Source organism: Heliangelus exortis, chromosome 3, assembly GCF_036169615.1.
Source record: "Heliangelus exortis chromosome 3, bHelExo1.hap1, whole genome shotgun sequence".
Classification (NCBI taxonomy): domain Eukaryota; kingdom Metazoa; phylum Chordata; class Aves; order Apodiformes; family Trochilidae; genus Heliangelus; species Heliangelus exortis.
In genome coordinates, this window is record NC_092424.1 from 57639689 (window position 1) to 57651749 (window position 12061).

At 40.1% G+C, this 12061-nt stretch overlaps 1 protein-coding gene across 20 annotated transcripts in view; it reads left to right on the top strand.

Annotated features, from left to right (window-relative positions):
* MAP7 (microtubule associated protein 7) overlaps positions 1-12061 on the top strand; it is a 125027-nt gene that overhangs the window by 59347 nt on the left and 53619 nt on the right. For 12 of the 20 annotated variants that reach the window (XM_071740823.1, XM_071740818.1, XM_071740819.1 and 9 more), the window contains exon 2: positions 7904-7972. The exons of 4 other annotated variants lie outside the window; for them this stretch is intronic. In XM_071740823.1, coding sequence (XP_071596924.1) covers positions 7904-7972 — 69 coding nt within the window. The remainder of the gene's footprint in view (positions 1-7903; positions 7973-12061) is intronic. 4 more of the 20 variants (XM_071740820.1, XM_071740815.1, XM_071740826.1 and 1 more) reach the window with 1 other exon arrangement.

A 12061-nucleotide genomic window follows, 5' to 3' on the forward strand; every position in this document is an offset into this window, starting at 1 on the left:
GATAATACAAAGAATAAGAAGTGCTAAATACTTGCAAGGTATATTTTACTGTAAAGACAGTAACTTTTATGTTCGTTCATATTACCAAAGCTTCATAAGCTGTGAATGTAAGAGGAGGCAAAATCACAAGCAGTTGGGAAGCTTTTATTAATTATGAACTTTTTTTCCCCCTGTATAGGTCATGGCTCAGGTGAATATGTTAATAGGACAAACCCTCCTGTTTAGCCATTACAGATAATGTCAAATTCCAGACTCACTCTGTAAAGTTCAGTGCTGTTGCTCAAGAATAGAACAGCCAGTTGCTGAGTGCTCAGGCTCTTATTTCAAGTCAGATATTCAGGATTTTGGTCTTAATGTGAGTTAATAAACTTCGTCAGATCTGACCTGTATCTGCACTTCCAACATATTCCACCCAGCACAGTAATATCTCTGATTTGATTGACATGCTAGCTAGACAGTATTCCCAGTGGCTAGATAAAACTGCCTAGAGTAGCTCCACTTACTCATTCTTGCTTTTATAGTCCTAGAAGACTCTTTTCTGCTTAATGCTGACTAATTCAAACTATGTTTTTACACCGTGCGTATCAGGCATAAAATGCTGTATAAAATAAGCAACTAGAGTGGGGTTTTGTTTGGTTTTGGAACAATGTTCACAATGATGCTAAGAAGCAAAGAATATAGCAGTCCTTCACTTTAAATTTCCCAGGCTAGTGCTTAATTTCCTCTGCTATGTATTGGCAACACTTTGTGACTGAGGCACTAGTTTGTTCCACTTGTCACTTCTGATGCCTTCTCTGTCTCTCAACATGCACCCCCAGCACTCTTTGATGGCTAAGTAGCTCTTCAGTGACAAGTGGCCTGGATGTAATAACTATATTTTTTTCTATTTCCCCTCTAGTCCTTCCTCCTGTGGTCTAGCTAATTTTTTTTCCTGGCTGGTCTTCACTACTTCTGTCTCTCTTTTTGAATTGTGGAATTAAAGCAAGAAACTAGAAGGTGATATTTCCTCTTTGCTGCTCAGTGCACCCTTTACCCAGAGGTGTATCTGACCTGTCAGGCACATGAAGCTGTCTGCATAGATACTTCAGGCTTACTTGTACCTGTGCAGGTGATGCAGCCCTTGTACAGTTCCCTTTTTCAGATGTTTGCTAGGCTGCACTTCCAGGGGTGAAGGGAGGATTTCTGTGATCATCTTTACCCTGACATGGATCTGAACACTGTCATTTGCTTGTGGTCCCTAAGTGCCCTTTCCCACTGCATTTCAGCTTTTGAAGATTCCACTTTTGCAAGTAGAGACCCAGTAGTACAGCTGCCACTGACCTATGGCTGATGTCCTTCTTGAACAGAATAGAGCTTTTCCATCATCTTTCCAGGTATCCAGCCTTGCTGTTGAGGCTCTGGTTTGCCATTCATCTCACTGGGGATAGCTGGTTCATGTTGTACAAACATGCGTTTGATTTGTCTGGAATCTGCACAGCTCTTGTGTTTAAGAAGCCTGACAAAATGCCAGGGCGTCCTTGGTGTTCTGTGGTTTTTCCAGGGTTTGGGTGAATGTTCCTCCTGCTTTACAGGACAGCTTCCCAGGGTCTCTACTTCTCAGTCAGGCTTTTCCCCATGGGTATACTGTCTTCCCGAGTCTCTCAGGCCCCTCTCCTTTGACCAGAGCTCATCTGTCAGTTAAGAAAGCACTAAAAGCTTATAGTTTTTCCTCCTTTTTCAAAGTTTCCTATTGAAACTTTTCCTTTGCTTTGTATCTTTCAAGATAGAATTTCTCTTTGCACTTCTCTTGCTTCCCACTGCTTGTAATTCTTATTTCTATTCACACAGAGACCTTTGGAGAAGCTGAAGAGAGTTGATTTCTTTACATCAAGAGGAACACCTTAGAAAAAAATGCCTTTAGTAACCTTGCAGAGATCAATAATGCAGCAGCTTTTTAATGTTAACTTCTTTCATTTATAAATTTTTTTTTCCCCTTTTAGAAAGTATGCTTTGAGATAGGTGCTTGAGACAGGGAATCTTGGCTGTTGTGGGAAGTCACTGTGTGTAATTATAATGGGGATAAGAAGTAATCAATTCCTCTAGATCTTGTACTCATCCTGGTAACAGAAGCATTAATTAAACCTATGTGAACGTAAACACACGGACATATAAGACTGATCATAGATTTGTAAATAGAATTAATTTCCATGATGAAGATAATGGAAGTTATTTTATGGATAATAATATCATAATAATATCATAATAATAATATCATATATCAATATCTTATATCAATAATAATATCATGGATAACATTTTATGAATTAACCACTAGTTTGGCACTTTCCTTGGCTGAAAATAAAACTAAAATTTGAACCTACAGAGAGCCTCCTTGGGTCTTTTCTTTCACCCCTGCCTCTGGAATGTTGTAAATACTGGATTCTGTACTTTGACTGGTTGAACTTCAGATCTTGGTGTTTACAAATTTATCTGTATTTAGTAGCAGCAATTTTTTTTTTCTCTTCCTTTTTACTCCTTCCAGATGGAGAAACTGAGGATTAGTTTTCTGTTTCACACTGTGTCACGTAGTAATGTCAGAGCTGAGAGAGAGAAGCAAAGTATCTTTTGATTCCCACTCAGGATCTTATTATAGACCATGCTACATCTCTGAAAGACCAAAATACAACTTGTAGTGCATGTATCAGGATGGCAGCAGGATTCAATGCTGCCTAAGTGATGTAGTTCTCCTTTTTATTTTGCAGGTGTATCTTCTAATTTCACAAGTATAGGACCTAAAGTAATAAAATTTCACATGAAATTTCTTTCTTGTCTATTATAAAATTAAGACAGAGTAATTTAGTGTAGATTCTTGCCATTATTTTCTGGTGGCTATTAAATACTTGATACCAATTATATTCATAGGTATTTAGGCAACATAAAATCCATTTTAACTCAGGTTAAATTTAACTTGTATTGCCAAAGGAATGTATTGTTCAGAGTATTATAAATGTATTTAATCTCCAAAATGTGTCTTAAAACTGAAGCTGTTCTCTCCATATCATACTGTTCTATCCATTGAAGCAATTATCAGTAGCATGTATTCTAAAATAATTTGATAGGTGTGCATTTTTAGTAAGTCTGAGCTTTAATTGCTTAGTTAAATTTCCCTTTACATACTTGCAGTTAGGAAATCATGCTTGACTAATCTGAGAGCTTTTTGTGATGTTGTGGCTGAAGGAGGAGATGCAGGAAGAGCAGTGGATGTAGCCTACCTTTACCTTAGCAAGGCTTTTGACACAGTCTCCCATAACATCCTCTTGAGCAAGCTCAGGAAATAGAGAGTGAGATGGTTTAAGACCTGGCTACACAATAGAGCCCAAAGAGTGGTGATCAATGGTGCAGAGTCCAGCTGGAGACCTGTGACTGGTGGAGTCCCCCAGGGGTCAGCCCTGGGTCCAGTCCTCTTCAACATCTTTATCAATGACCTTAATGATGGGACAAAGTGTTTTCTAAGCAAGTTTGCTGATGACACAAAGCTGGGAGGGCTGGCTGGCACCCCAGAAGGCTGTGCTGCCATTCAGAGGGACCCAGACAGGCTGGAGAGTTGGGCAGGGAAAAATTTAATAATTACAAGGGCAAGTGTAAAGTCTTGCACCTGGGAAAGAACAACCCCAGGTACCAGTATAGGTTGGGGACTGAGCTGTTGGAGAGCAGAGAAGGGAAAGGGACCTGGGGGTGCTGGTGGCTGGAAGGATGAGCATGAGCCAGCAATGTGCCCTTGTGGCCAAGAAGGCCAATGGCATCCTGGGGTGCATTAGAAGGGGGGTGGTCAATAGGTTGAGAGAGGTTCTCCTCCCCCTCTACTCTGCCCTGGTGAGGCCACATCTGGAATATTGTGTCCAGTTCCTCTGGACCTCTCAGTTCCACAAAGACCGGGAACTGCTTGAAAGAGTCCAACACAGAGCGGCCAAGATGATGAAGGGAATGGAACATCTCCCTTATGAGGAAAGGCTGAGGGAGCTGGGTCTCTTCAGCTTGGAGAAGAGAATGAGGGGTGACCTCATTAAAGTTTATAAATATGTAAAGGGTGTGTTTCATTATGGAGCCAGGCTCTTCTCAGTGGTGTCCAAGGATAGGATAAGGGGCAACAGATACAAGCTTGAGCATAGGAGCTTCCACATAAATATAAGGAAAAACTTTTTCACTGTGAGGGTGACAGAACGTTGGAACAGGATGCCCAGACAAGTTGTGGGGTCTCATTCTCTGGAGACATTCAAAACCTTCCTGGACACTTTCCTATTATGTGACCTCCTGTAGGTGACCCTGCTCTAGCAGGAGGGTTGGACACAATGATCTTTTGAGGTCCCTTCCAACCCCTAATGCTCTGTGATCTCATGCAGGTCTGTGTAAATAACACTAGAGGGAAAGCATTGTCAAAAGGAGAGAGGGGAAATGTTGCAAATTGAGAAGAGAAAGTATTTAACTTTTTTAAGGAATCTGTATTTCTGACAGCTGGAGTAGATTATTTCACAAGATTGGAGTAGCTTTGTCAAAACTTGTATCATAGCAAACCGGACTTTCACTAACCTGTAGTGAGCTACTGCAAGTTTTTACATCAGTGGCTTTGGATGATATTTTAGATAATGTTAAGCACAAAGTTGTAGTTGCATAGAAGTAGGGATATCACTTTAGTTGATAAAAGTAGTAAGTTCAAAGCAATCATTATACTAGGCCAATGCTCTGTCACCATCCATTGCTACCAAGTCAGTGATCATGTAAGAGGAATAACTGAAATAACATGGATAATCCAGCTCAATTTAAAAATTATTTTTTACCTTAAAATATATACTTCTACCTTTAAAAAATGGAGAGGGATCTTCCAACCATGATAATACAGTATTGCATTGATGTGTTTAGAAAGAAAACAAGGGTTTAATTCTGCCAGCGCTTCAGTTGGTGGGTGACTTCTATGCAGTCTCTGAAAACAATGTACTGGAAAAGTAGGTAAAATCACATATTTTAAATAAACAAGAGCTTATCTGAAAGTGTAATCGAAGGGGGTAAATGTTAGATAACATCTCACTTGGACAGGAAAGCCAAAGAGAAAGGTTTAATAAATCACCAGAGCATCCTGGTTTGAAGGGTTCGTTTACTGATGGCTGTTGGAAGACTGGTAAATGAACAGGTCCTTGCAAGGTGAAGGTGGGGTGATGCAGCTCTTCACAGCTTTTCCCATCAGGGGTAGGTCCAGAATGGAGTGTTTATCCCTATGATCTTTCCTTCAGCTGGGATGGAGAGGCCCTGTGGTTCTTGTGCAAGCTGCTTAGTGTTTCAGTTCAACATCAATCACACTAGAAGGAAAAAGATCAAAGAAACAACTTATCAGGAAATTTCTCATGAGGTGGAATGAAAAATCGAGCCAGACTCCTCTTTGTGGCCCACAGTGACAAGACCGAAGATGACAGACACAAAACTGAAATACATGAAATGCCATTCAGACATAAGAAAAACTTGTCTGTTGTAAAGAGTGGTTAAAGACTGGCAGAGGTTGCTCAAGGCAGTTGTGGACTCTCCATCCTTAGAGATATTCCAAACTGTGCATGACTTGCTCAGCACAGCCCCTCTTTGAGCACAGGGGATGGACTAAATGATCTCCAGAGATATCTTCCAGCCTCAATAATTCAGATTCCACACTATATCTACACTATTACCAGGTAGTCTTCAACCTTTTAAGTTTCCAAAAAGCTTCACAGAAAACTATAATCTTATTTCTAACACTTCTTTATGCAACTTCTATTACCTCCATGGAAAAATTGCATTCAAGAGGAGCAACAGAGCAAGCATTAGGTAGCTGAATGATGTCCGTCCTGGCATGTGGTAGGTTATGATTCTTTCTGGAACTGGTGCTGTCACTATGTAAGTTTAAATTTTAGATATTTAGTTGTCTGATCAATCTGGTTGTATCTGAGAACAAGAGGTATCTCATGTGGGAGCACACCTACACAGCAACTAAATACTTGTGCCAATTCTTATTTGATATTCAGTGTTTTTAAAATTCATGGCTGTGTCATCTGTTCTTTTCTTTATCACTTGTCATATGAGTGGTCATATGAGTATGTATTGAAACTATCAAAAAATACTCTCTCTAAGGAAATGTCAGAGAAGAGGAAATATGGGAAAAAAAATTTACTCTCTGTACCCAGGCTCTGTTACAATTCTGCATAGAATTTTAACCCTTGTTTTGAAGTTAAACTTGTGGCACAATGTATGAAAAATAATGTGCCTGCACAGTATGAGAGATACAAAGAAACTTGTGCTGAAACTATTAGAATATCAGTGTTATCACTAATGCTCAGAAGCAATATATTTACTGTTTTGTCAAGAGTTTCCTCTTCTTTATGGTGCCCTGGGCCAGGCTGCTGGGAATCATGCTGTGGCTTCCCCATGCACTACAACAGGACTTTTCTGAGGATGTTCTAATTAATGCAGGAGGGAAGTCTGGTTTACCCTCTGATTTACCCTCTAGATTAAGGTAGTACTAAAGATATAAATATTTAAATGCACTTACTCTGGTGAATAAAATGCTTTTTCCCAGGCTTAGTACCACCCATTTGGAACTCTCTGAGGAAAAATAATGGGGTTTGATCATACAAAGTCTGGAGCTGTATTCAGTGTTGCTCAGATTATCTTAGCAAAAATCAGCCCACCTACATATAGGTCAAACTAATACTTTGTACGAGGCATTTAAAAAGGCAAAATACTAAAATATTTTGTTGGAATGCCTTTAAGGTGTGACAATTCTTACTGTGATTTCAAATCAATATTTGTTATGTTTGATAGTAGTTATTTCTACTAGTTGTAAGAGACTTGATACAGTTGTCAGGGGCGGAAGTGAGGGGTTTTTGTTGTTTTTTTTTTTTTTACAAATATTTAAACTTTTAAACATGATTTTTTTAAATGTGATTTTTGAGTGCTGCTCTTAGCAAGACTTTGCTCATGAACACTAAACTTTTGATCACAATACTATTTTTCTATTTCCCTCACCTGTCTTCTGCCTGCAAAAAGGCTACAGTAAGTGTCACATAGGCTCCTTATGCTGTCTTTTATCCTTGAAGTTCATCCTGAAACATGCCAGAGGAAGGAGATAAAGGCAAAAAAAAGGACTTTTTCAAGTTGTATAGGGAGTGATCTCACTGAGGCCCTAAGGCCTAAGTGTATATTTTTAAAGCTGACAAGAGCAGGAAATTGCTTTGAGCCTCTTGAAACAAACCTTTTAAAATAATGTTTTCCAAAGTGGAAAAATAATTTTTTTTCCAACCCCCTGTTCTAGTGATACTTGAATTTAAATGAATTGTTTGGGTTTTTTCCTCCCCTAAGCTTTAGTGATATAACTGTCTCTCTGGACTGCATATAGTTTCAAGCTGTTTGAGTAAAGGTTCTTAGAATTCATACAGTCTGTCTTTAGGCTCTTCCCAGATTGCTGTGTTCTGGTCTCAAACACTCCTATAGTTGAGCTTCTGGACATGATTAGTAGTAAGCTGAGAAAATCATGGAATATAATTTTGTGGCTTGATACATCAAGCATCACTGAGAGGGAAAAATAAATTTGCTGCATGTATAGCATTAGTATAGCATGAAAAAAATTATATACATTATATTACACTATTAAAAACAATGCTGTTAAAAAGGAATTTTCTTGTTTCTCTTTCCTCAATTTGAATGGGAACTTGTATTGTGGCTTCAGTGTTTTTTGTGTAACCATGGGGTTTTTTTGCAAAAGGTGTAGAATGTTATTTAAGTGGTATTTCAGAAAGGTCTCATTTCAAAGGGAATTCAGTGATGTTCAAGTTGCATTATAATAGAGTGGTTGAACTGTTGTTTAGTGATACGGTTACATTTCTTTCTTTTTTCTTCCTTATTTTAGCAGCTGAAGGTTCTAAACTACAAGACAAGAAAGTTGCTTCAGGACCAAGCAGTACTGGAACTAAACCAGGTGACCATTCCATATGCTTCATGTTATAAGGCTGTTTGATTTGGTGGTGCATGAAAACAGCTGTCATCTTGGGAACTTTTAAAACGTCTGATGCTCTTGTGCCTCCCTTACAGCTTCAGTCAAAAGTGGTATCAATGACTTCATATTTAGTTAGGCTGGAATCTCCTTTTGCAAAGGAGCAAAAGTGAAAAAAATATTTGTATAGCTTAGGAATGAGAGTTGGTAAGTGAGATAACACAAGAAAAGCCACTATACTTGCATCTGTGCATGTATAAGGATTATCTGTTGTAGGCAAAGATGTACAGCTTTGTATAAATGTGCTCCTGTTCAGACATTTCTTCACTTATCACAAAGCATGCCACATTCTGTAATATATTCTGTGCAGTGTGAAGATGTTTTTCATTACTTCACCCTACCTGACTGGTTCATTGTATAGATTTCATTCACTGTTTACTTACACAGTTGAAAGTCTATGTACTAAAATGCTTATTGTAGTCCTTGATGCCACAAGTCAGTTCTATTTGCAATGCCTAAGACCAAGATCCAGAGAAGCACTTAAGGATTTAAATTCTGTCTGCATTACTAATCCAGCACCCAAGGTTAAGATATATATTTAATAATGATGTATAGATGCCTGAGGAAGCAGAGGTGCTTGTGTTGCTGGGGACAAGGCACACTGTGTGTGCTCTCCCATTGCAGCTCCTTGGCAGCCTGACAACCCGGTGGCTCTTTGGTACTGACAGGCTCTTCTCTCTCTCCAAACCTTTGGAGCTTTGGCCCAAAGAGGGAAGCAATCCCAGTGCTGTGTTCAGATCACACCTCACTGCTCTGCCAGGCAGTGCTGGCTCTGGCACAAAGTGCAGCATTCATGGCTGCTCTCAATCAGAACAGGGAGAGGGTGGAGGTAGCATTACCCACTTCCACAGGAAAAACAGAACTCTCAACATTGGATAATGTTCAGTATCTACTTGATCCTGCAGTAGTTAACTTTTCAGTTAACTTTCCATTTTTCAGAAGGCTGCCTTAGCTACTCCTTTGTTCCCTTCACCTCTGCTGGTGTGTAGAAAGAAACTCAAAATTTCTGGGGCTGCAGAGAGGGTGGGGACAGGCACAAGTGCAGGGTTTTAGCTCTGCACTCAGCTGGTGAGAGTCCTTCCTGAAACAATCTCCTGAGATCTGATGGTTTCTTTCCTGTTTGTGATTTGTGGTCGTTTTTCTTTAGACTGCATATGAATTTCGTGCCCAACAGTGTTTTGTTTCAAGACCAAACCAAAGAGTTTGCAGCAGGAGTGACAGCTGTCACTATAAACAGTGTTGTTGTTGTCTGGAAGGTGTCTACAAGCTGAAAAAGTATTAGGAGTCCAAGGCAATTCTGAGTGTGTGCATGGCAGTGGAAAGGAATCTAGAGAGAGTTTGAAATCCAAGCAAGGTGTTTTCAAATTACACTGTGGCTTACATTTGCTGCCCACCCCAGCACCCCTGTGAACTAATATACACACTGGGGCTATTGATTTCAACCTGATACCCTTTTTAATTTCTTTAATACAAGAAATTAGCATCCTAGGAGTCAGGGGCAGAAGAGAAGCAGACATTTGTGAAAAGAGACTGAGGATTATAGTTGGAAATTAAGAATAATAGTAATCTGACTTGAAGTCACACTGAGTGCAGCTGATAGTTCTGTGAGCCACAGAACCTGGCCATGTGTAGTAAGTACATATGATAATTAATAACTTAGCAAAATTACAGTCTACAAATGTCAACTGAGTTCTGTATTTATAACATAGAAGTCTTGAAAAGTTTGTGTTTTCCTTTTGCTAATATCATCAGAGACCTAAAATGACTGACATTTCATTGCTGACTTTCTGCAAAATATACCATTTGTGGCTCCTGAGCTCTTGTAAATGAATAAGTTAATCCTTAAACAATGTTTTGAAGCAACAGTAAGTGATTTAGTCATATTGTTTTCAGTATTGACTGACTGTACTTTAGAGGTGTCATTTCCAGCAGTGAGTGCAAAGTTAGTTTCTCCTAAAAATAAACTATGGTTTATTTAATATACAAAATTCCCTCTTTAGACACAGTATTAAGCATTTGTATGTTATGCAAGTGTAGTGAAATAGGCTGCTGAGCATGAGTTCATATACTTCATCATAATCAGACTGCAATTTTCACAGCAGAATCTGGGTCTTCCTGGAGGGCTTTCTTTAAGGCTTCTGCTATCAAATGCCCAGCTCTCAATTGGTTCCCCTAAGAACTGAGAGATGTTTGCAGGATTTGTTGCAGATGACATGTTTCCCATCTCTTAGAGCACCAGCTTAAAACTACTGCTTGATGACAAATGTAAGCAAGAGAGTACAAAGTACCTTATGTGTTTGTCCTGCTATTCTTGCTGACGAAGAAGCAGTGCCAGTCCCCAGGGTTAATGAGCAGAGACGTGGGAAATGAAATGAGGAGCAGGCCCAGTGAACCTGCTTGCTACAATTTGAAGCTATCCATGTACTAAGGGTTTCAGCAGGTCAGCTGGATTCGAAGTACAGTTTTTGGAGCCTGGGCTTTTAGTCAAACTATGAAGGATCACTTTTAAGGCTTAGAAAAGGCTTTTTAACTACCAGTGTAAAATTTGCACCAGTAATACATGCCCCAGCTTCCAGCAAAGGCAGTTCTAGTCCATATTTATGCCAATATTGATTTAGTTCTTTGTGATCTCAAATGTATGCAGAACAGCTTGTTATCGAAGACATATTACAGTCTGCATAGCCTGGAACTTAATGTGAATTTTTCAGGATTGTTCTAACATCTTTGTGAGCTGGGACAAGGGGCTGAGTTGTGACCACAATCAGGTGTGTGATATAGAAAAAATAATTGGATGTCTTCAAAAAGAATGGCAAAGAGCAGTTTTAAAAATGTATTTTATTCCTTCCATTGCTTATAATTAGGAATTCTTAAGGGACACCTTTTCAGTTTGCCTGTCCATGCAACCCTCTTGCCTCTTTGAAGAATTGCTGTTTCTCCCTGGTAGGGAAATCTCTCCCTTTAAGTGGGGAGCTAAAAAAAACCCAACTGGAAGGAGAAGAGTATATTCTGTAAGAAGCTGAATTTTGTTATTCCCCAGTGTCTCATCACTCTCTGTCAATTCAGTGTTACATTGACTTTTCTGACATCCCTTGAAGGGAATCCTTGTTTCTCAGGGAATTCACATTGGTTGTGCATTATTCCACTAGCACTAATTACTCATGCTACAGAAATCCCTGCTTTGTGAAACTCATGTGCCAGCCACAAGAGAAAAAGCATATTATTATCCTTTTGACCTGTGTCTGCATGCTGAAGAGAATCATAGAATCATAGAATCATAGAATCCTAGGGGTTGGAAGGGACCTCGAAAGATCATCTAGTCCAACCCCCCCTGCCAGAGCAGGGCCACCTAGAGTACATCGCCTAGGAACGTGTCCAGGCGGGTTTTGAATGTCTCCAGTGAAGGAGACTCCACAACCCCCCTGGGCAGCCTATTCCAGGGCTCTGTCACCCTTACAGTAAAAAAATTCTTTCTGATATTCAACTTGAACCTCCTATGCTCCAACTTACACCCATTACCCCTTGTCCTATCACTGGTCACCATAGAGAAAAGCCTAGCTCCATCTCCCTGACACTCACCCCTTACATATTTGAAAACATTGATGAGGTCACCCCTCAGTCTCCTTTTCTCCAAACTAAAGAGACCCAGCTCCCTCAGCCTTTCCTCATAAGGGAGATGCTCCACTCCCTTAATCATCTTAGTAGCTCTGCGCTGGACTCTTTCAAGCACTTCCCTGTCCTTCTTGAACTGAGGGGCCCAGAACTGGACACAATACTCCAGGTGTGGCCTCACCAATGCAGAATAGAGGGGGAGGAGAACCTCTCTTGACCTACTAACCACACCCTTTCTAATGCACCCCAGGATGCCATTGGCCTTCTTGGCCACAAGGGCACATTGCTGGCTCATGGTCATCCTCTTGTCTACCAGGACCCCCAGGTCTCTTTCACCTACACTGCTCTCCAGCAGGTCAGCCCCCAACCTATACTGGGACATCGTGTTGTTCTTCCCCAAATGCA